The sequence below is a fragment of the Myxine glutinosa genome, chromosome 1 (assembly GCF_964187855.1).
Source record: "Myxine glutinosa chromosome 1, kmMyxGlut1.1, whole genome shotgun sequence".
Classification (NCBI taxonomy): Eukaryota; Metazoa; Chordata; class Myxini; order Myxiniformes; family Myxinidae; genus Myxine; species Myxine glutinosa.
Window position 1 is genome coordinate 254,829,588 of NC_136261.1, and position 26,025 is coordinate 254,855,612.

Sequence of the window (26,025 nt, forward strand, 5' to 3'; positions counted from 1 at the left end):
GAATATATATTAGGGGGTGCTTACCTTAATTCGTTGTGTAGGGGTGCTTAACTTAATTCTTTGTGTATAGTTTGAAGTTCGGTTAGGTACTTGTAGGAAGGCAATATATCATTGAAATTGTGAAATTCCTGTCTGTAACTTATCCGATGATGGTCCAGGCAGTTTGGTAGTCGTAACTTGAGCTGAAAACCGCAGGCATCACTCGCAGCATGTAATGATGGAAGACCACCAACAGTTGCACCACGGTAACTGTTCAGAGAATAATTGCCAAATCTGATGTTGCATGGCATAGAGTTAGGTTTTACTTTTTCAACTGTGTTTTTTGTACTGTATGTATATATTTTTCGCGCTCGCTCTCTCTCTCTGTCTCTCTCTCTGTCTCTCTCTCTGTCTCTCTCTCTGTCTCTCTCCCCCTCTCTCTGTCTCTCTCTCTCTCTCTCCCTCTCTCTCTCTCCCTCTCTCTCCCTCTCTCTCCCTCTCTCTCCCTCGCTCTCCCTCGCTCTCCCTCGCTCTCCCTCGCTCTCCCTCGCTCTCACTCTCTCTCACTCTCTCTCCCTCTCACCCTCTTTCTCTTTCTCTCTCTCTCTCTCTCTCTCACCCTCTTTCTCTCTCTCTCTCTCGCTCTCACCCTCTCTCGCTCTCTCTCCCTCTCTCACGCTCTCTCTCCCTCTCTCTCCCTCTCTCTCCCTCTCTCTCTCTCCCTCTCTCCCTCGCTCTCCCTCGCTCTCCCTCGCTCTCCCTCGCTCTCCCTCGCTCTCACTCGCTCTCACTCTCTCTCACTCTCTCTCCCTCTCACCCTCTTTCTCTTTCTCTCTCTCTCTCTCTCACCCTCTTTCTCTCTCTCTCTCTCTCTCGCTCTCACCCTCTCTCTCGCTCTCTCTCCCTCTCTCACGCTCTCTCTCCCTCTCTCACGCTCTCTCTCCCTCTCTCACGCTCTCTCTCCCTCTCTCTCTCTCCCTCTCTCTCCCTCTCTCTCCCTCTCTCTCCCTCGCTCTCTCTCTGTCTCTCTCGCTCTCTCTCTGTCTCTCTCACCCTCTCACTCTCTCTCCCTCTCTCGCTCTCGCTCTCTCTCGCTCTCGCTCTCTATCTCTCACCCTCTATCTCTCTCCCTCTCTCTATCTCTCACCCTCTCTCTATCTCTCACCCTCTATCTCTCACCCTCTCTCTATCTCTCACCCTCTATCTCTCACCCTCTCTCTATCTCTCACCCTCTCTATCTCCCACCCTCTCTCTCTCCCTCCCACCCTCTTTCTCTTTCTCTCTCTCTCTCTCTCTCACCCTCTTTCTCTCTCTCTCGCTCTCACCCTCTCTCTATCTCTCACCCTCTATCTCTCACCCTCTCTCTATCTCTCACCCTCTATCTCTCACCCTCTCTCTATCTCTCACCCTCTCTCTATCTCTCACCCTCTCTCTATCTCTCACCCTCTCTCTATCTCTCACCCTCTCTCTATCTCTCACCCTCTCTATCTCCCACCCTCTCTCTCTCACCCTCTCTCTCCCTCTCACCCTCTTTCTCTTTCTCTCTCTCTCTCTCTCTCACCCTCTTTCTCTCTCTCTCACCCTCTTTCTCTCTCTCTCGCTCTCACCCTCTCTCTCGCTCTCTCTCCCTCTCTCACGCTCTCTCTCCCTCTCACGCTCTCTCTCTCATAAACAATTTAGGAATTGGTGAATGTAATACTTGAGAATTTCTGCTTTAAATGTACATGCTATTTTTTAAAAGAAATTGTGAACTAAAATATAATCCTTTGTCTATAAATACGAATGTTCGTTTTTTGTGTTTTTTTCCCAGTTTTTTTTTTTTTTTTTTTTTTTTTTTTTTTAGTTCTAAGGGTCATGGAGGAGCTGTGGTACAAATCATGAACACTTCCAGACATGCATGAGACAACACCAGACTTGATTTTCACACAACTGCTGAGATTATGGGAAGTGACGTCACTTCCCAGAGTACTCTTGAGTACCAGCAAAGTGGTGTTTATGGCATCCCTTTTCTCCCCGCATTCAGTGGGGAAATTAAGGAGGAATTTTATCATCTATATGGATGCCAACCTATGGAGGTTTTCCATGCTCCATGCATGTCAACCCATTTGTAGCCTCACCAGTATTTTAGGGTCTTCAACCATCTAACATAAATAATAGCCTTATTCTTTTTGTGTTTCTGACAATTTTGTCTCGAATTACTTGACCAGGGACCATAAAACCTTGACATAGGGGCTAACACCGAGGGCCTTTCACTCACTCACCGCAGGCAGGTTGGTGGTCTTTCTGTCTTCTACCGACTCTTCTCCGGCCTTGCTCCCCCAGCTCTCTCTGTGCTCTGTCCCCTAAATATTCCTACAGGTCACCCAAGATCTGCCAGCAACCCTCTTATGGTTAAACTGCCAAAATCAAGACTCTCTAATCACCTTCACTCTTTCGTTCCCCTTTTCTCCCGCCTCTGGAACAAACTCCCCCACTCCCTTCAATCCCACTCCTCCCTCCAGGTCTTTAAAACAACTGTTCACCACCATCTCTTATCTTCCCCTATCCAAAACCTTGATCTTTTCTACCTCAGCTAATTCACCCCAGATACACTTTTTTGAAATTCAAACTTCTTTCCTGGAAGTCCTTGCAGTGTCCATATGTTTTATACCTCTCCCACCCCCCCCCTCCCCCTCAAGCCCTCTCCCTCCCACAGTTCTCTCAATGTCCCTGCTCTCAAATGTTGTGTTTGTGTCCTTCCCCCTCTCCCCATCTTGTCAACCGCTCCCCTTGTTTTGTGTTTTATGTGTCGGTTTGACTTTTTGTGTGATTAATGTTAGCTCTTTCACGAGCCTCGATCTTGTATACCAAAAAAAAAAAATACCCATATCATTATAAAGGACTTTGTCGACGGAGTTCCAGTTGTATATACTTTTGCATTATGAATGACCTCGCATGGCAACATGTCAACCCATTCCCCCACCCTCAGGCCTCAACTCCCTCTCCCAACTCTGTTCCTGCTCGACTCTCCCCCTCCACCTCCTCCTTCTCCTCCTCCTCCTCCTCCTCCTCCTCCTCCTCCCCTTAACATTACACTAGGAACTTTGGCACAGGAGGCGGTATTTGGCCCATTTTATTTATTTATCTTTATTGTCTGTGTGGAACATGGAAATTTTTCATCCTCTGGTAATTCAATTAAAAGGGTACATCAATCCTTTTTGCATGAGCATTACACATTAATTGAATTGGGCAGAAATGATAGTCTAAAATGACAGGAACATGAAGGGGAAATGCCTGAACAATTAAAACATTCCTGCGTTGTCCCCGTTCCCATTTGTTAAGAACGATGTTAAAAATAAATAACATTGGTAAGTTAAATTTGCTCTTCCCCCTTTCTTCCAAGTTAACACAGGGGTTCCCAACCTTTTTTGTGTTATGGCCCCCTTGGCTCCCAGAGCACATCCCGAGCACCCCCCTCCCTTTCGCGAGGGTCGACCGGCGGAGCGCGTGTAAGCACGTTCGGGAGTTCTGGGGGCATGCCCCCCCACCCCCATAAAATTTTTGATTTCTAGATGCTCTGGTGCATTCTGAGGTGTTTTTTCCTTTAATTGGCTATTTTGTTTGTATGAGAATTGGTAAATTATTACACAGAAAATGAGGAATTCCAAGTCGCCAACATGAACATTTAGTTCCATAGTTTTTTTTTTCTGTTCCTTACTGGCTCCCAACTACATCGTTTTTGGAAGAAGCAGAAAAAGCAACGTCGCTCGAATGATGCATGTTTGATATGAGATTTTGATATCAGTAGCAACACGATGGACAGCATAAGATAAAACAATCACACAAGTAAACAATATGAAAAGGTTCCAAGTCAAGAATATGTGAAAACTAAAAACCTCTGTTGTGTCTATTTAACGCAGTGTGTTATAATCTCACAAAAAGAAACTCTATTCGACAACAACTCGGATAATCAAACCTAGGGACCTAGGGACGGTGCATGCTCCATAAAAGTGAATTAAAAACTCAGAGGGATGGCTGAAATTGCATTTCAGCTACGAATTGGGGTATCCGTGGTTGTCAGTCAGGGCACAGCGGAGGTCATCTTCCACATGGAGCCGATTATGCTGTTTTGATTTGATATTCAACAGCGTGGAAAACCCTGCTTCGCAGAGATAGGTAGACGAGAATGGCAGAAGCACCCGGATAGCTATCTGGCTGATATTAGGGTAGCGACCCACTCCCACCCAAAACTCCATCAAGCTCTTCTCTTAGAATGTGTCTTTGGCAAATGAATCGTTTCGGAGATCCAGTAATTCATCTTGCATTGCCTCCGGCATGCTCTCCACGCAAAGGTTGATGGAAAAAGGATTCCTCACAATTTTTGCCTCATTGTCGTCTAAAGAAGGAAAATACTTGTGAAATTCTAGCTCCAGTGACTGCAGATGCCCAAGAATGTCATTTTTTCAGTTCAGGATCAAGCTCTTTTCCCATGCTGTCTTGCAATTCAGACATTCTTTCGAACATCTCCGATCTCCAATGGTGGCTTGATCTCCAATGGCTTGATCTCCGATCATCAATTTGGATTCAGACCAGGTCATTCTACTCTGGACATGTTGCTTCTGCTGTCTCTACAATGGATGGAGGTCCTCAATGCCAAACAGGAAATCAGAGCTGTCTCCCTTGACATATCACGTGCCTTCGGTACGGTCTGGGACCCAGCTCTGCTTACCAAACTCTCCTATGTTATCCATGGAAATCTCCACACATGGCTTGCGCACTTACTCTCTGGTCGTAGTCAACGTGTGGCCCTGAATGGATTTCTCTCATCTCCCCCTTCCTGTTCTGGCTGGAGTTCCCCAAGGTCGTGTTCTTGGCCCTGTGCTATTTCTGGTCTTCATCAATGATCTCTCCGACTCTGGGAAATCCTCTCTATCTCTTTGCTGATGACTCCACTCTCTGCCGCTCCATTCCTCATCCCACAGATCGGCAGTCTGCAGCCTCTTCACTCTGCAGACCTGAACAAAATCAGACTGGTCAAACAAGTGGAACATGTCTTTCAATCCTGACAAATCTCACACTCTTACTATGTCTCTCCGAAAAGACCGACTGGAAAACCCTGCCATCTACTTTCTCAACAATCCTCTCCAAGAAGTTCTGTTGCTCAAGCTTTTGGGTCTCACTATCTGCCATGATCTTTCTTGGGAAAACCACATTTCCAAGCTGGCCTCCAAAGCCAGTCACCGACTGGGCATCCTCCATCGTGCGAAGTCATTCCTTGGCACACCTGAGCTCCTCAACACGTACAAGGCTTTCATCCGCAGCTCAATGGAATACTGTTCCCCCCTCTGGGCCGGTGCTCCTGCCTCACACCGAGCTCGGCTTCACGCTGTTGAAGCCAAAGCTTTCAGAATCATTGGAATCTCCTGTGATGAAGCTAACTCCGAGGGCCTTTCACTCTCACCGCAGGCAGGTTGTTGGTCTTTGTCTTCTACCGACTCCTCTCCGTCCTTGCTCCCCCAGCTCTCTATGTGCTCTGTCCCCCAAATATTCCTACAGGTCGCACAAGATCTGCCAGCAACCCTCTTATGGCTTAACTGCCAAAATCTAGGCTCTCTGCTCACCTTCACTCTTTCATTCCCCTTTTCTCCTGCCTCTGGAACAAACTCCCCCACTCCCTTCATTCCCACTCCTCCCTCCAGGTCTTTAAAACAGCTGTTCACCACCATCTCTTGTCTTCCCCCATACAAAACCTTGATCTTTTCTACCCCCACTAATTTACCCCAGGTACACTTTTTCGAAATTCCAACTTCGTTCCTGGAAGTCCTTGCAATGTCCATATGTTTTATACCTCGCCTACCTCCCCCCCCAAGCCCTCTCCCTCCCACAGTTCTCTCGATGGCCCTGCTCTCAAATGTTGTTTGTGTCCTTCCCCCTCTCTCCCCATCTTGTCTACCGCTCCCCTTATTTTGTGTTTTTTGTGTCGGTTTGACTTTTTCTGTGATTAATGTTAGCTCTTTCACGAGCCTCGATCTTGTATACAAAAAAAAAAAAAAAAACCTGTGTTCACTTTCCTGCGCCAGTTTTGGAGATTGGCAACAAATCCTCTGAGATGATCGTGGAAAAGAATAATATTAGTCGCTCTTTCTTGGAGCTTGAGGTTCAGCTTGTTCTGCTGCTCGAAAATATCAGCAAGATAAGCGAGTCATTCGTTCCACAATTCTTCATCTTAATGCTGCAGGAGGTCATGTTTCCCTTGAAGATTCAAGAAATGTTTGACTTCCGCACGAAGTTCAAGGCCGCGGTTCAGAACATTCCCTTTTGAAAGCCAGCATACAGCAGTATAGTACAGCAGCGTTTCATGTCTTTGCACAGCTCCTTGAACATTTGGGTGTTGAGAGCCACCTCCTTGATGTAGTTAACAATCTTGATTACAACTTCAAGAACTTTCTTCAATGAGAGAGGGAGAGTCTTACAAGCCAGGGCGAAGCGATGAATCATAGTGGTTTCCTTTCGCTTGTGGTGCCAGCATCTTCACTTTTGCTTGGAATCCGGATTTGGAACCAATCATGGCAGGAGCACTGTCAGTACAGACAACGCATACATTCTCCCACTGAATTCCTCCCGCATCGAAGAACAACTTAATTTTTTCCATGACGTCGTTAGCTTTTGTTGTTGTTTCCAGGGCACTGCAGAACAAGAATTCTTCCTTGATATCATCTCCCTTGACATAGCGAACGAATGCCAGTAGCTGGGAGCAGGAACTAACATCGGTCGATTCATCAAGTTGAAAAGAAAGCAAGCCGAATGGCGCTGCCTTAATCTCATTGATGATCTGTTGTTTCACATCTTCTGACATGTCACGGATACGACGCTGCACTGTGTTATTCGATAGACACCTTTTCGAGCCTCTGCCTTGCCAAGAACCTGTTCGACAATGAGGAGGGTACAATGCTTGATGAGTGTCTCCCCAATCGAGTGGGGATTTTTCTTCTTTGCAATTTCAAGAGAAACTTCATAAGAAGCCTGAACAGTTGCTACATTTTGTTGGTGAAAATCTCCTCCCTCATCCAACTTCTGTCGCTTTAAATTTCTTTCATGCCGCTTGAAAAATTCGGGATCCTGCTTTGCATCTTGTGCGTGATTCGTCTCAAGGTGCAACTTCAACTTGGATGGCCTCATGGATTCAGTACTCAAAACCTTGTGACAGAGCACACATTGTCATTTCTCTTGGCCAGACACAGTAATGAATGTGAATCCAAGCTTTATGTATTCAAGATACTTTCTCTTTTTTACTCCCAGAAGCCATAACGTCAAATCTGCAATAGGAAAAAAAGAAAACAATATCGAAGTCTAAGCAATATGAAAAAAAAAAATATTTTATTTTACATTTTTTGTATGGTTCAAATTACCCGATGGCCCCCCGAAAAATACGCCATGCCCCCCCCCCCCCTCAGGGGACCATGGTCCCCAGGTTGGTAACCATGGCGTTAACACATTCCTGTTCTGTTCGTTAGGAATAATGTTAAAATTAAATAAATAAACCCGTTTAAATCACAAGCTCGTGTGATTTCGTCATCTCGCAATTCAGTAAAATAGCAGTTAAGGCAGCTAAATGATTTATAAAAATAAAAAACATATGCTGATAAATACCTTTGTTATGAAATGGATTTATTGTCCCTGGTCGAGTAGTTTGAGAAAATCTGTGGATTGACTGAAAAACAAGCGTAAAGAGTGTGTGTATTAATATATAGGATTATGTTTATACAGTATTTTCTGAACAGCATAATAAAAGTTTGACACCACTGAAGTGCAGAAAAACATTTAAGATTCTGTTTAGTATTTTATCTATTTTTTTGTGTTTGGATAGAGATCATGGTTTTATAAGTTGATTTTGAAATTTAATTGGTCCATCATCATGATTATCAATTGTGGGTTTTATCTTAATTATTACTCCTCTTGTCAAACCTGAAGAACTGCTGTCTTATACATGGGAAGAGCTGTGTTCTTCATCATGAAGGTATAGTCACACACAAATTGTCTTGTCGTTTTGTTGAATTTTTCCACCGCCTATCTTCTACAAGACCTGTCCTCGGCCGTACTTCAGATTAGTGCTATACCTGAACCGAGTACACAAGCATGTGCTTTGGAGCCGGGTATGGCTGTCAACTAAGAAAATAACTCAGATATTTTCCTCTCACGTGAAATAAAGTAATTGTAGTATTTTGCAAGTGTGTGGTAGAAATGTGCATTTCTTTTTTGTTGTTAAAGGCTCCAGTCAGATTATATAGTCTGAGGCCATAAAAGAGCTGCATTGATATAAAAGTGAAGAAAGAGAATAGTCTGAGTTTTTGAGCATGTAAAAAAAAAAAAACAGCATTTTGAAAAGGGGAAGATCATAAGTTTTTCTAAAGACATGAGAAGGTAAAGAGTTCCAGAGTTTGGCAGTGGAGGGGAAGAAACAAACACCATAACAACCCACCCTTGAGTTGCCAATGGCCAAAAAATAATTTTGCGATGTCATGGTTTGTCGAGTATTCTGTAGTCTCGCTTATGGTGGAGGTACACAAGTTCTTGGGAGCCGAAATCGAAGTACTATCTGAAGAAAAGAGAGGGAGACAACTTTGTGGCGTAATTCGAGCGGGTCGAGTTTTGAGGTCAGATTGGAAGAGTATATAATTCGGATTACATTGGAAACAATTATGTCTGCTAAGTATGTGGAGCTAGAACGTCCCCAGATGTGAGAGCAGTAATCCATACAAGAACGAATCAATCCTTTATATAGTTGAAGTAACTGTTGAGAGAAGGATCTTCAACATCTGAACAGGACTCGTAGTTTATTTGAGGCAGACTTAGCTATTTGTGTGATGTGTGTATTCCAGGATAAATTTGAAGTTGGGGTAAAACCTAGTAGGATTATTGAATCGCATGGTGTAATTGTGGAGAGTTCAGAGGAGTTTTAGAGAGAGATGGGAAGACATTGAGTTTTAGAAGCCCTGATTACATTTTCCCCACTGTGAAATATTGTCCAAAACCGAATTTAAAGAGGTGGCTGTGATCAACCGAGATGCAGATATAGAGTGAGGGAAGATGGGGCAGATGGGAAAAACATGGAGGAATGTAATGCTGAGTTGTCGGCATGCATGTGCATTTTGTTATTTGTAGAAGAGGGAAAATCATTGATAAAAAGAAGGAAAAGTCTTAGAGACAGTACAGAACCCAAAGGGACACAGCTGTTGATAGGGAAGGTGGGAGATATTGAACCATCAACAATTACGGAGATGGTGATCGGAGAGAGAGCTCTGAAAGCAGAGTGAAGGAGGAAAGCCGAAAGAGGGAAGCTTGGATGTCAGACCCCAATGCCAACCTCTGTCAAAGGCTTTTGAGAGATCAAGGCCTACAACGAAGGATTCCCCAAAGTCTCTCGGAGAAGAGGCCCAGACATTTGTAATGTAAGAAAGGATATCACCGATGGATCTTGTCCTTGCGAAAGCCATATTGATGGTCAGATAGAAGACTGAGATTCAAGGTGCTTGAGGAAATTGAGAAGACATTCAAAGACTTTGGAAATAGTAGAAGTCAGAGCAATAGGACGGTAGTTGGAAGGGTTTGAACGATCACCCTTCTTTAAAATAGGCTGTAGTAAGGTATGTTTCCAAGAAAGAGGAAAAGCTTGGGTTTTTAAACAAAAACGAAACAAGTGAGCAAGCACGGGTGCAAGTTCTGAAGCACACTCCAAGACACGAGAAGGAATGCCATCTAAACAAGAGAAACCATCGCTGTGCTTGTGTCCAGAGAGGAGTACTTTTTTGACTGCATGAAAAGAGATTATAGGGAGGGGCATGGGATTGGTAAGGGGTGCATCAGAGTGGGATGGGATGTTAGTCATCCAGTGTGGAATGAGAGAAGAAAAGGGAACCAAAAACCAAAAAGAGTTGCTTTATCAGTTAGAGACAACGATAGTATCATTAAATCAGAAAAAACTAAAAGGTAGAGCGACATAATTTGTTGGAGATACTTAGCTAAGGACCAGAAATATCTATTTGGGGAAGAAGATGAGGTCACATTTCTTTTGGATAAAGGAATGCTTTGCCTCATGAATAATATGGTTGCAATGATTTCTGACAGATGTGAAAGCTGAATGTGAGTCGGAGCAAAAAGTTTTTCCATGTCCCATATGCGGCATCCCTTGCACAAATGGCCGCAGAGCAGGAATTGCTGAGCCATGAATTGGTAGGATAGATAGACTTGAAAGAGAAGGGGATATAAGCCTCCATTCCTGCAATGATAACTTCAGCTATACTTTCAGCAGAGATAGAGGCATTGCCTGAGGAGAGGGAGTAGTCTTTCCAGGGAAAATCGGAAAATAAGTTTCTTAAACCAGTCCAGTCAGCACTATTGAAATGCCAATACTGGTGTTTAGTCGGAGAAGGAGTGGCAGTAAGTCAAGTGACGTTCACAAGATTGTGGTCAGAAGAACCAATTGGAGGTGAAATTGTGTAGCTGTAATGCAACGGGTTGGAGGTGATGAACAAATCCAAACTATTGGAAGAGTGATCATGACAATCTGGGCTATGGCTAGGGTGGGTGATAATTTTACATTTTCCATTCTCAATGATTTGCAAGATCTTCAACTCTCCCAACATCCATGTGGGAAGATTTCAACCACTCCCTGTGGGGTACATATATTGTGTAGTGTAGTGGGGTGTGTTTATAATACTAGGGCATGCCCGTACTATATATATATGTAAAATTATATCCCCCCCCCTCTATTTACATGAAATGGTTTGGTCCATTCGCAAAGCCAAAGCGAACGGCTTGCGAGTACGGTGACAATCCCCCCCCTCTATTTACATGAAATGGTTTGGTCCAAAGCGAACGGCTTGCGAGTACGGTGACAATCCCCCCCCTCTATTTACATGAAATGGTTTGGTCCAAAGCGAACGGCTTGCGAGTACAGTGACAATCCCCCCCTCTATTTACATGAAATGGTTTGGTCCAAAGTGAACGGCTTGCGGAGTTTGGTAAAGAAATCGCCATAGCGTGCACAAACGTGCAGGAAAGCGAAAGAATCGCAAATTAGTTTTAATTAGTTTTAAAACATAGTTTAACGCCAACATAGCGGCAACATAGTTTGCCAACGTGAAATAAATGAATACGCTCTCAAATGTGCCGTCCGAGGCAGAGTCTGTTCGGCACGTTCGGCACACGTGATAGCTCGCTGCTCTCTGATTGGTTGAATCGTTTTTTGGACATAGCTCGGTAACTACTTCTCCGATTAATATGAAACCTTGAAAAGGCACATCCTCAGGTCCCCAGCAATATACCTGGCAAGGTTAAAGTATATCGGACCCGTGGTTGTCGAGAAACAGCGGTCACAGACACACAGACATACACACAGACAAACACACACACAGAGATTACTGGAATTATAGATAGATGAATCTGCTGATATGTTAGAATGGTAACATATCCCATTCATGGACCAATGCTTCTCGTTGAGGTTTTCAAAGAAAAATGTTACCATAATCAGGCAATCTAACTGTTACATGTCTAGCTAGCTCTGTTAGCCATGAGCATGGGTCTCGCGGTGTGGCTAGCTCTGGTTCACCTTTGATCGGCTGTGGTTGGTGTTTGTATGCTGCTTCCGTGTGTTTTAACATATTTTTCTATTGCTTTGAGAAATATTACTCTAATTTTGTGCTCCTTTTGCGTCCTCCTAAAGGGTTCCTGTTTTGGCAGAAAAATATTTCCGTTTGAACCCCTGTATGAACCATTAGTTGCGCTTCTTCTTCAAACATGGAAAGAGGCTTTAAAAATGGGAAACTTTGTGATTAAAATATATATATATTTCCTGGCACACAAATAACCATATTTCGACAAGAATAAACGATGTAAAAGGGCAATAAATGTGAATAATATTTATGTACTCTCCAAAAAAAATGTACAATAAGCTTAAAGCTGTGTGCATGCGCATGTACAGTAAGCTTAAAGCACGTGCATAGGCGCGCTTCCACCCGTGTCTCTGCGTCTGCATCTGCCTGTGTCTGCTTCTGTATATTTTCGTTTTTAAATGGTTTTCTCTGCAACCGCTTGTCCAATTGATGTGAAACTTTAAACATAGGCGGGACTCCGCACGTAGAATATTTTAACGCTAACTCTGGCTTCACAGGTCACATGATATGGGAGCCATATTGGATTAAAGGGAAAAAAAATTGCACCGGTGTTCAAAGAAAGTGGTTCATTTTGGCATTTTTATTATGAAATAGGCAAAGCCGAGAAACAAATGAAACCCTTTAGAATTACCTTTTAAAAGTAACCTTGAGACGCAACCTTGAGACGCAACCTTGAGACGCAACCTTGAGACGCAACTTTGAGAATTGCACTTTATAATTCAACATGGTGGGTTGGAAAGGTTTTTCTTCATTTTGGATGGATGGAAGGAAGGACATAGCCAAATGTTGAAGCAGCTTCACCTCTTGGCCTCTCAAAAGTATTAAGTGACTGATCGTATTTTCCAATGCCACTTTGTTTTCGTTTTTAGGCTAATTTATGATTATTTTTTTTATTTTTTTTTACATAGTCTTCAGATGAGCAGTTGATGCTTTGCAATTTCGAACTCATTGGTCACCATTTAAAATCAATATTGGCTTACCTTGTTTCATGGTTGTTCATTTTTGCATTGAGTGAATTGTGCAGGAAACAGCTTTGAAATCCTCTGTTAATTTGTCTTGTCAGATGTCCTTAGTGTGCAGGTGATAACTGGAGAATTCAAACAGCTTGGACACGAGAACAGAAGTTGTTCTCGGGAATAATTTAAGCAGTCATAATGGGGTGATTTCCATATTGATTAGGTTTACCACAAACTTGACACCATTGACAAAATCTTCAATTCATTTTACATGAAAGACGTGTTGAACACAGCAGTTCTTGTTCTTCGTTTGTATGCAGCACAAGGCTGTGTAGTAGCATCATTGGCTGAGGATGTGGTGGTGCCACTGATGCAATGCCCTCTGCTGGTTAGGGCAGGAATTTGTAATTTGTTCCTGGTGCTGGTTGGTGATAGCTTGCCTACTCTTCGCAAAGGACACCATGGGATCTTTAAAGTCTACCAATGAATTCTGGCAGACAGGACAGTTTAACGTCCATCCAAGGAAAGCATACACATTGAAATACCCTGCCTGTGAAACACCGGGATGACAGTAGCTTTGTTGGGATTCGAACTCTGGCCAGACAGCTTTAGGGGTGAGTGCATGTACCTCTTGGCCATCCTGTCAGCTCTTTGAAGACAGTTGTAATTTGTATATTCAGAAAAAAAAACAATTTTTTAGCAAGTCTACACTTTACAAAATATTAAATTGGCATACATTTGAAAGAAAAGCAATGGAAAGCTTTGATTTCTCATCATGTTTACAGTATATGTATTATAATCAAATCAACAAAATTGCTCTTGGTGTCTTGGCATCCAAAAATATTTTTGGCACTATCAACTTGGTAACTACAGAATAGGATTTTGATTGCTTACCATCCAAACTCGAATGACTCCCAGGCCTGTGAAACTTCTCTTTAACCTTGTGTTAAATGTACCGCATCGGTTGTGGGTGCTTTAGTTGGTGACCTTCACGGTGATTTTAATTCCAGGCAGCACATGTCTTTTTAAGGTGCTCTCTAATTGCTGAGGTTGCGGTCATGACGTTTCTGTGCTTCGAGACAGTAATTATGGAGTGCCCTGTGCTGTTTGGTTTTGGTTGGGGAGGAGGGAGGAGTGGAGTGCTTGCTTGCTTTCCTCACTTTCATCACAAACCTCTATATTATAAGTGTGTGCAGACCTCATTTTGTCCTAATGAGTGCTTATAACATCACTGATGGCATAACATGTAAGCAAGCTAACTTGTATTGGTTACCATGAGTTTTACATTCTCTTGCGCTTTTAACATTTGAAAGAATAACAGGCGGTTTGCTTTTTTGTTTGAAGATGGATTAAGGGCCCGGTGCACAGCTCTGATATTTGATGTAGAGGAGGAGGTAAAAGCAACTTTAAAAAAGCACCCAGCCATACATCTCAAAACTGACTGCCGGACACCTAAGATTAATTGGCACTATTTGCAAGTCCCAAGTGGGGTTCCTGAACATTTTGTCAACATTGCCTGGCTATGCATGTTTTGCTCTTTTTCCATTCCACCATTGCCAACGCTTTGGAACTTATTTATTTAATTGACCTTCGTGAGATGGCCAAAGACGAATGGATCGCATCTTTAAGGCTAAATGACGTGCTTCTAATATTGGAGTGAAGTTGGTAGCTTGTTTTGCAGTTCACATCTGAGTAATTTTGTGCTAATGCTACTTAAATAAATCAATCTTGTTCTCCGTCTGTGTTCATCTAGCCCCATTCTTACCCACATCCATTATTTCTCAGTCTCCCTCTATTTTGCCAACACTGCTTTTTAACCCCCCCCCCCCACATCCCCCCCCCCCAAACTTCATTTATTTGTGCTGTTGTCCTTTATTTGTTCTGTTCTCACAGCACGAGCCTCGACATTACGTACAGAAAAGATAGGACTGCTCTCGGTAGAGCACATACCTCTGCAAGGCTTGCGTTTTGTATCCCACTGGTCGGCCGGATCTGCATCTAGACCTGAACCAAAATCTAATCGGCTTGTTCTTGTCACCTAACCTGAAGCACACTCCAAACTTTCAAGTTTTGTCATAAACCGTCCATAACTTCTTGAGCCATGGTGATTTATATCGTTTTAGTCCCTATCTCTCAATTGGAGAGCAAGAAGTAGAACACAGGGTGAAGCAAGAGATTGGACAGATATTATTTTTTGGCTCCCCTGAGAGTAGACATACACTTGTTCTGGGATTTGTGGAATGATCTGAGAAATTGTCAAAGAAGTTGAGCTTTTCTTCAATCTTCTCTTCAAACAACCGTCACATTGTCACTTTTCTGCATATGGGCTGCAATCAATTTGCGTTTCATCTGAATTCTGTATGGATAGTTTCTCATCATGGATGTGAATTCTTCTCACCGATTCACGTGAAAATCTAAGCTGTTCACTCCAACACTTAAGATTTATTAGGGCTTCTGCCCACTGAATCACAAACAAGATTAATGTTTTCAGGAGGCCTTGCATCTTGAGGACATCCTGAATGTGTTCTTCGATTTTAATTTTTTTGTGGGGGAGGGTGAGAAGGGGTGAGGGGGTCATCCTAAAGTACTGCAAAACCCCCCTGCATCCAATTTAAGTTTTTATTCACACATGGCAGTCTTCAACCTCCTGTCTCTAATATTCCATGGACAAAAATCCTTAGTCTTTGAATTCCACCTCGAACATGGAACTATGAGAAGTAACAAAGCATATTCCTCTATCAAAATGGCTCTCCATGGTTGCCCTGTTTTATTCTCTACGCTTCCTTGTTATGGTACAATACAAGTCTCCGATGCTTTTGGAAGCAACTTTGTGGGAAATCGGCCTGTCGGTCACAGTTCACAGCCAGCTTGCAGGCACTCGTTATTCGCATGACCATTAAAAAAAAAATTTGCCAGTTTGAAATTCTTGGAAAATTCATTCACTTCTCATGTGTGTGAACTTTTACACTTGAAGTATTTGGTAAATTGCTTTGTGTCTTCCATGTCAAGTGTGCCACACAAAATTTGATATGGTATTCATGTGACATTTGATTGACATTGTGTTCTGTCTTTGAAGTTTAAAGCTAAGGCACTCTCAATCGTAGTTTTTTTTTTGTTGTTGTTTGGGGTTTTTTTTTTTAACCCTGCCCTGGAAGCAAAATTCAGGGTTAAGCATTCGGGTACGTGCGTGTCTGCATTTTAAAAATTCATTTTCTCGGCAACCGTTGGTCCGATTGACATGACGTTTTCACCATAGGAGGGCCTCCTCCTGTAGAATATTTTAGTGAATATTATGACGTCACAGGTCACGTTGTATGGGCGCCATCTTGGAAAAACCAAAAAACTTTGCACCTCTATCTCAAAAACCGCTGCACAGGAATAATTGAGACGGGTCTCATTGCAAAGAATTCTCCATGCAGAATAACATATGTGAATGATGACGTCATCGGTGCCGCCGTTATGACGTCATAATTCGACAAGTAAAAAAACTTTATCTGATCAGGATGAAATTTCTTAAGCATGTTCTCAGTATAAATTGATGCAGAAATAAAATTATAATGACGTCATGGGTCACGTGATTCGGACGCCATATTGTTTTGAGTGAAAAGCCTGAAAAACCATTCAAATCAAATTTTCTCCAAAACCACTGAACTGATTGATGCCAAACTTTGCAAACAATCGCATACCCATGACGAACAAAAAAAGTCAGTGAGCATGACGTCATGCGTCACATGGTTTCGGAGTTATGACGTTTTTAAGCATAAACTTTTAAAACCTAGCTCCTCCCATTTTTGATGCTATCGAGGGGAAACTTCACAGATGTGTTGAGCATATCGGTCTACAAAAATGACCTTTTGGAATTTGCGATAGGTGACGTGGTTTGGCAGATATAAATAAACGAAAATATTGAAAAAATTTATAACTCTTGAACCGCTTCATTGATCGACGTGAATCAATGACTTTGTCACTATGTCACCTATTAGTCAGGGCCCTTAGGGATATTTTTGGGCCGTTTGGTTCAAATTCTTCCAAAAGCACCAAATTTGGCCCAGATGTTGCGCATGCCATACTCTTTCGATTTTTGACGGGCGCCAAGACAGGCGCCCCCCTCCCCCCCGGGGGCCCCATATTGGCGAAATACTACATATGGCCGCCACCTGGATTAGAGGAAAATCAGTTAAATAACCAAAAGGGTTGGAATCATGTATGATACCACTTTTCAGGGGTTTTTGAGGTCGAGGAATCCAATTATGATATTTTGATGATTCGAGGTCAAGGTCAACCGACAAGGTCATCTTAAAGGTCATTTTTGAGTCAAACATGTCGGTTTTTGAGTTTTTTGTCAAGATTTACGTGAGGTTCACCATTTTATGTTTCTGGGTTAGGTAATCGAACTCTGACCTTATTTTTGACAATTAGAGGAAATATTTACATGTCTATTTCCTAATTTTCAGGCATATGCAGTTCATCAGTCTAATTACAAAGGTACGGATTTTGATGTTTTATGAACTGTATGCCATATCCTTGTGTTAAATTTTTGTGCGATCATGATCCGGGTTCATGTATACATGATTGTATACATGTCATAAATATGACGTCATAGGTCGTGACCTGGCGGCCATATTGGATTTTATGAAAACCTTAAAAATGGATCCCTGCCTTCATTTTTCGATCGATTCATTTTGAACTTTGACCACTTATAGTACGCCATGTGATTGGATGCATATCCTAATTATGACGTCATAGGTCAGGTGACATGGTGGGATGGACCGGTTGGATCCCCGGTTCATACCGCCCTTGGCGCCCGTCAAAAATCGAAAGAGTATGGCATGGGCAACATCTGTGCCAAATTTGATGCTTTTGGAAGAATTTGAACCAAAATATCCCTACGGGCCCTGACTATATCGAATCGATGACTATTTAAATCTCAACACCGTAAACTTTATATTATAGTAGAGGTAATGAAGTGTAACGTGTGCAAAATTTCAAGATGATTGGATGTACGGTCTGGAAGCTAGAAGTTGTTATTCCGTGAAGAAGAGTCTTCCAGAGGGGGCATGGAATTAATTATCACACTGCACATGATGAGCAGGCAAAGTATGGAGCGACCTCACAGGGTCATTTTAACCTCAAATAAAATTCTGATTTCAGATTTGTCAATCGCTGAGGTATATTAACACGACCAAAACAGATTTGGTGAAATTCTGACTATTTTTGACGAAAATATAACATTTGTCTGTATTTCAGTAAAGTAAAGTGTGTGCCATGTCAGCATTATAAAAATTGAAACGTGGCTCATTGTAAATAACTCCATATGGGGAATAGGTGGTGTTAACGATGACGTCATTGGTGCCATAATTATGACGTCATAATTAGACGGGGACAACGCTTAGTCTGATCAGTTTGAAATTTATTGAGCATGATCTATGTGACAATTATTTAGAGAATGTAAATTTATGATGTCACCGCTCACGTGGTCTGGCAGCCATATTGGATCAAAAAAAAGAAACGTTCAAAAATAGAAGAGTTGGCTTGCACCAAGTTGACTGCACAGAGTAAGTATTCTATGAAATACCATCTAGTTTTTTTTTTGTTTGTTTTTTAACTGCCAAATGCTCTTTATAGGAAAGCCATTTATCTTTACTTGTGAAACATACATCTATGCAGATGTTGAAGTGCATCAGCATGCTCCTTGGATAGCCATCCAAATGGATGAAGGTTCACCCAGACGAAATGGTTAGTTGCAGATCAAGGTGTTTGTAAATACCGCTGCTTATAGACATAAATATTAAGTTTCCACTGAGGTCACATGTTGTACGATGGTCAATATTGGCTTCTGGTTCTGGGTTCCAGATGTGATAATGTTTGCTTAGTATCATTCTTCAAAAGCTGAGGATGCTTAATTCCAGATTTGTCTTGTTTTTCTTGGTGTCAATGTACTTGTATGTCTCGAGTACCCCCACCGAATAGTTATGTACTGAGTTAATGTACCTTTCTCCAGGTAACATGCTCTTGTAAACCTCATTCAAATCTGTTGGTTTCCTCTCCTCTTTTTCTCTTCATTCTCTTACATGTTGCCGCACTGTCAGTGCAAATGCTTTCTATCTCCCTTCTGTCTCCTCGTTCTTTCACTGGCGCTCTACAACCCATTTGCCAGAACCAAGCTGGTCATGCCTTTGTGCCTTCTAGGACTAAATTTAGCATCTCCGGTTGGTGTTTTTAAGGTGATCAACTATAAAAAGCATTTGGGACTGTTACGGTCAAATAAAACTCAGAAAAATGTTTGTACGGAAGTGCATGCACATGCTGCATCGACACTTTGGGCAGATTAACAATCAGAAATGTATATTCACAAATGTAGTTCATTTAGATGCCAAAACAATCGAGAGGAAAAAATAAATTTAAGCACCCACTCAATTGTTCAGATACTCTCCAGGGCAAAATTGAAACAGAGTTTAGTTTCTGTCTGATTTTAAACACAATGTAGACAAAACGCAAACTCGGGGAGAGGGAGCAAGCACCGTGATCAACCTTGGCCTCGTGATCGTCTCTTTGCTCCTGCCTGCCCTCTGCTTGGTCCCGGCTCTGCTCCTGGCTTCACCTACCTGGCTCCTTCGTTTCCTCGGGCCCACTCTCGTGGGTTGGGACCATTGTTTCACCTCCTCAACCTTGGCCTCGTGCTCGCCTCTCTGCTCCTGCCTGGCATGGCTCTGCGGTACTCCGCCGCAAGGCTCCTTCTGCTCAATACCCGCTCCACCCCATCATGCATCTCTGCCATCAAATCAAATGGACTCCTCCGACGACCCAGGTACATTCACCGTGGCTCCGGTCGTAAGTTTGTTTATTTGCAATCAGGTCACTCCATCCCCGTCCTCTGGTCGGCTCAACGCACTCTCACTCTTCGTCCCAGCGCACCTGGTCACAGCAACGCACACGATCGCACCTCCTGCCTACGAACCCTGGCTAAATCACCTGAATTCATCCCTGCTGTTCAAAACAACATCAAGCTCACCCTGTTCAACACCCGGTCCCTCAACAACAAATGCCTCATCCTGAACGAATACATCCTGGATAACAAACTGGACTTTCTCTGTCTCACCGAAACCTGGCAACAACCTCTGGACTATGACACACTCAACCTCACCACACCCAATGGATATTCCTACGTCAATAAACCACGCTCGGAGGGCCGAGGTGGTGGAATTGCCGTTATCCACCGTCAAGACATCAAGACCAACCTCATCTCCATCTCATCTGCTCCATCATTTGAACACCTGGCTTTTAAACTCTCCGGTCGCACGCAGTCAGTCATGGCTGTCGTCTACCGCCCTCCCAAACCACACCCATCATTCCTGTCTGACTTCTCCTACTTTCTGACCCAGCTATGTTCCCTCTCCCCCACAATCCTCTTCCTTGGTGATTTCAATATCCACATGGACTCCACTGACTCCACAATAACCACTGACTTCACTGATTTACTCACCTGCTTTAACCTCACTCAACATGTCGACTTTCCTACCCATATCCGTGGTCACATTTTGGACCTTGTCTGCTCCACTGGATTCAATTTGCACCATCTCTCTGGCTCCGACCTCACCCTCTCTGACCACTTAGCCATCACTCTGACCATCAACATCCCCGCCCCAACACCAAGGCATTATCGCACTATCAACTTCCGTAAGCTAAACGCTCTTTCACCTACCTCATTCTCATCCACCCTCTCTGAAAAAATGTCCACTTCTCCCTTCATTGACCTCCACACCCCCTTCCGACCTCACTGACTACTACAACCACACTCTCTCCTCCTGCCTTGACCAGCTTGCGCCTGTAAAAACCAAAACAGTTTCTTTCACCCATTCTGCTCCCTGGTTTACCCCTGAACTCCGCCTGATGAAAACTCGTGCTCGCCAACTTGAAAGACTCCGCAATAAAACGGGTCTCATAGTTCACTCCCAAGCCTACAAGGACCACCTACAACACTACAAAGATGCCCTCTCCCACGCCCGCTCCGCCTACTACTCTCAAATTATCCACTCTGGCTCCGGAAACCCAAAAGCACTCTTCTCGACAATAAACAAACTCCTCCGCCCCCTGAACACCACCACCCAGTCATTCACAGTAGACAACTGCATCTCCTTCCTCTCTTTCTTCCAACGCAAAATTGACAACATCTACAACAGCTTGACCACCGCCGCACCTGCTCCTCCTCCAACCACCTGCCCCCCCCTTGTCCTGCCATCCCCTGTCTCGGTTCTCCCCAATCTCCCCTACTGACCTCTCTGAACTCCTCATAGGAATGAAAACTGCCACCTGCACTCTTGACCCCATCCCCTCCAGCTTTGTCAAGGCCTCCCTCCCTGCTCTCTCTCCACTTATCATTGCAACAATAAACTCCTCCCTGTCTACAGGCATCGTCCCACCTTCCCTCAAAATTGCTGCTGTTACCCCCATTCTAAAAAAACCTGGTCTAAACCCTGACACCCTAAACAACTTCAGACCCATCTCCAACCTACCCTTTCTGTCAAAAGTTTTGGAACGCGCTGTAGCCACTCAACTCAAACATCATCTCTCTGCCAATAACCTGTATGAAACATTCCAATCCGGATTCCGCTCCAACCACAGTACTGAAACTGCTCTCCTCAAAATCACCAATGACCTTCTCCTCTCCTCTGACGCTGGCAACCTCAACATTCTCGTCCTCCTCGACCTCAGCGCTGCCTTTGACACCATCGATCACACCATCCTCCTCACCCGACTTGAATCCACCTTTAACGTTACCGGCACTGCCCTCTCTTGGATTAGATCATACCTCTCTGACAGACGCTAGTTCATCTCCATCAATAACTGCAAATCCCCCACTGCTCCCCTCCCCCAAGGTGTCCCCCAAGGTTCGGTTCTTGGCCCCCTCCTCTTCATCCTTTACCTGTCCCCACTCGGTCACTTAATCCGCCGTCATGGTCTCCAATTCCACTGCTTCGCCGATGACATCCAGCTTTTCATCTCCACCAAGTCCGTCTCCACCGACACCCACTCTATCCTGACAAACTGCATCACTGAAATAAAATCCTGGCTTCAAATCAACTTCCTCAAGCTTAACTGTGATAAATCTGAAATAATCATCATTGGCCCAAAAACGCTCACAAAATCCACCCATAACTTTGCCCTCAACATCGACGGTATCCCAGTATCCACCTCCCCTCACATCCGGAATCTTGGCGTCATCTTTGACCAAACCCTTTCCTTCGACAAATACACTAAACAGATCACAAAGTCAGCCTTCTTTCACCTGAAAAACATTGCCCGACTCCGCTCATCCCTCTCCTCCACGGCTGCAGAAACCCTCATCCACGCCTTCATCACCTCCCGTCTGGACTACTGCAATAGCCTCCTCTATGGTTCACCCTCAAAAATCACCAATAAACTCCAATACATTCAGAACTCCGCTGCCCGTCTACTCACCCATTCCCGGACCCGTGACCACATCACCCCCGTCCTTTACAAGCTTCACTGGCTCCCCATCCCCCAGAGAATCCAGTACAAAATCCTCCTCTTGACATACAAAGCCCTCCATAACCTGGCCCCATCCTACCTGGCTGACCTCCTCTCCAGACACACTCCCACCCGCAACCTCCGCTCTGCTGGTACCAACCTCCTGACCCCCTCCATCCGGACCGAATTCAGATCCTGGGGGGACAGGGCCTTCTCCATCGCTGCTCCCACCCTCTGGAACTCACTACCTCACACCATCAGAGACTCCTCCTCACTCACCACATTCAAAACATCACTAAAGACCCACCTGTTCAACACTGCATTCAACATTCAACCCACAGCATTTAACCCCTGACTATCTCTTCTCCTTCTCCCTCCTTTTGCTTTAAATATTTCCCGATTGATTCTTGTCTTTTTGCAATTGTTGTTTTCATGTATTGTTATGCGTTATGTTTTCCACTCTGTCAAAGCGCCTTTGGGCTTCTGGAAAAGCGCTATACAAAATAAATGAATTATTATTATTATTAATATTGGCAGTCTATTCTGAGCTTGAGACCTTTGTACAGAACAATAGAATCCATAAAGAGGAAGGTTGTCTATATACTCCTGGAGCTTTGGGTTGAAAAGACGCTAAATATTGTTCTATGAACAAGTTGATTCTCACAGGTTCAAGTGGATCTCGGTGCACCCTTGATTCCATCCAGTTAGTCAGCTGCGTATCCCAGCCACATGCCTGTGTAAGAGGTGAGGGATGGGCTGAACACCACCTGTAGCAATGCTGTGGCCTGGAGCTCAGGGGGACTGAGCAAGCAATCTGTCTCTGATCCTGCACCGTATACGTGCAGCAGCAATGCTCTACCAAACTGCCAATGGACGCTGTCTCCAGCAGCCAGCCTTCCAAATCTTCCAAAAACTTGGTGCCGATTGGCCAATTGGTGAGACCTCATGGGCTCCGCACACTCTCTCGGTAATATAATCTTTGGAAGCTCCATTCAAGTAATTTGCTCATCTTGTACTCTCCAGGTCAGATGGAATGCAATTTAATTTGCATCATTTGCTGCTGCAAAGTCAAAAATCAAACCTGGTCTATGCATTTTATGTTATTGAACATTTCCAGAGGGAGAAACCCAAAAGTATATTCTCCTTCGTCAGTCTGAGTTATCATTCAATATACCAAAAATAACATCCTTAAGGTATTGAATACCATGAGCTTTAGCCACTTGACCACGATTGCATGTGAGTTTATATTTATGTATCTACTGTATATATATATATATATTGAGAAAGTTTTGATCCACCGAAGTATATATATATATATTTACACATGATTCACCTGACTGTCTGGTTTATGGGGAGGGAATACTCCAAAATGCTTATGAGGGAACAAAGACAAGATTTGTACCACAAAGTAAAAATACAAAGCTAACATCGGCATTCCTGAATGAATTTTTTGAATCTGAGGTACCCTCTTCAATGCTGCACCCCTCACTCCTAACACCGACTGGATAGTGTCTTGGAGTAATTATCATTTAGTGGAGTGAAGAAGTTAACAAACTCTGTCCTTCTGTTGGCGTGATTAAAATTTTCAGTCTTAAGAAGCAATTCCTTTCCTTTTTTTGGAAGATGTGTTTTCATCTGCCACGTATGGGGAGATTTTCAATTTTGTTGTTCTTTAACTAATATGATACCTGACATTCTTGATTCTAATAGTAATAGACAGAATGCTGCCCTTCTCCACAGATGCCAACGAGTGTACAGAAGGAGGTTGTCTCAATGGTGGGACCTGTCTGGTTGGCAGCAACTCATTTGTGTGCACTTGCCCTACAGGCTGGGAGGGAACGCACTGCCAGCACAGTAAGTAATTCCACCTAACCCTCCCGCTCCCCCCCATCCTTTCTGCACTCGCTCCTCCTGTCCCTCCCGCTCCCCCTCCCTCTCGTTTTTTTTCTCTTTGCATTAACCTCAGCCGTCATTGCCAAAGTGACTCTGTTCTGAAGCAGAGTAAATAAATCAAAGTTCCATTAGCTTTATAAAAAAAAACTGATTGTTGTCTTTGCTAAAGCTTCCCCCTCGTGAGTCGTCTTGGGAAACCTATGATTGTGGCAAGACTTTCTGCATCAATTATTCTTGAATCTCAATATTTTATGCCATTGCATTTTTTCCTCTTTGCCATTATGGTTTCCTTCCCCTGCCATCCCCCACTCCCCACCTTTTCCTCTTTATCACTGTTAAGTGAATGCAAGTGAGGAGCAAAGTGGGACCAGCTAGTTCCACTCAAATATCATGAGGCATCGAGACTTCGGTCATTAGTTTCATTGATGTTTTTGTATGGAGAACTCTAAAACTTGAATTGCACAACTGTGACGTTTGTTTTATCAGAAATTATCACAACTTGCTTAAAATGTGAAATGGTATTTGATATGCTTTCTGTAATTGTTACACCCTCCAATCTCGATTTTGGATATCGTCAGCTGCAAATTAAACTCCTGCCATGATTGTGACATTTGTCACGACCTTGGCACTGCATTTTTACGAGACTGCTGGTAGGGCCTGACATGCCATTCAAGTAAGTTTTCCTAATGTTAACGAGTTGTACACTGTGACCGAATATTGCTAGTCAGCGCTGCCCTGTAAAGAGTTAATGATGGATTTTACGACTGATTTCAGAATTTCCATTTCGAAAACTTTTCTTGTGGAAAGAGATGGGTGGAGTAGGGGGGGCGGGGGCGGTGAGGGCCGGGGGGAAGAGGGGTTCTCCATGTACTCTTCTCCTTGCAACATGAAGCTCGTACAAAGTGTGGGAAAATCATCCGTCAGGGCATTTTTATTTTTATTTTTAGATCCTTGCAGAGCCAATGTGACTTAATGTTGCTGTGCCTTGCACCATTGCTGCTTGTGCTACCTCCACCAACAGTAATGCAAGTGTTTTGTGCAATCCTGCTATCGTGTGCCAAACTCAAAATGGGAACGGTCAATGTTTTGTGTGCCTTTTATTTGTTGCTTGGCATTAATTTCATTCTGTACAAGGACCAACAAATGATATCTCCTGTAGTAATGGTGAGACCAGCAAATGGAGGATGAGAATGCCCCTTTATGCTCTTGCCCTTCAGGATTAGAAGGACCCACCTGCATCCATTTTACACTTTGCTTGGCTACGTGGTCATTGTAATTTATTTGTCACAGCTGTTGATATACTTGCAGCATATCTGTGATTGTCCTTTTTATTTTCTTCTTCTTTTCTTTGACCTTGATTAGCCTTCGACGTATGCATGCTATGATATTAAATTGGTGTTTACCTCTTCCAGTGCATTGTATGTATCCACACAATGAAACTATATTGAGCAGTGGGATAGCTAGTTTGGTGTCTTGTACTGTTGTTATACTTGTGTTGCCTGGGTTTCTAATCCCTGATGGGGTTTAATTTACTCAAAAGCTGCTATTCTGGTGCAGTGCCAGCAGAGAGAGCTCGATCTCTGATAATGTTATCACATCTGATAATGTCATCACATCTGATAATGTCATCGTCTTAAACACACAACCGATCTTGCAGAGTAGGCCATTAACCAGTTCTTGGTTAAATGTTCTACTTGAGGTCCACTACCTGCAGTAGTTTTATAATGCATGTGATCATTCTTTTATGATGGATGAAATGGCTACCTGTGCTGGAGTTTCCTTGCATAAACTAGTTGCAAACTTTTCTGCCTCCTAATATTTTTGTCAACATTTTAAGCATTTTGTGTGTTGGTGTTTCCCACCTAGAACCTTGGGTTTCTCTGCAGCTTCCAACCATTGCTATTGCTCAAACCCATGCTTGAATGGAGCAACTTATTGGGGCAGTCCTTTATCGGTGCCAGATTTACTTTTTGTGGGCCCCCATTTGGCGAACCATTGTAAAAGACAGGAGATGAACACATAAGTTGTCTCTAATATCACAGTTGCACATGCTTTAT

At 43.5% G+C, this 26,025-nt stretch overlaps 1 protein-coding gene across 2 annotated transcripts in view; it reads left to right on the forward strand.

Annotated features, from left to right (window-relative positions):
* The window catches only part of LOC137436458 (uncharacterized), a 201,201-nt gene that overhangs the window by 143,645 nt on the left and 31,531 nt on the right, over positions 1 to 26,025 (forward strand). For both annotated transcript variants that reach the window (XM_068130265.2, XM_068130255.2), the window contains exon 14: positions 23,816 to 23,929. In XM_068130265.2, the coding sequence (XP_067986366.1) occupies positions 23,816 to 23,929 (114 nt within the window). The remainder of the gene's footprint in view (positions 1 to 23,815; positions 23,930 to 26,025) is intronic.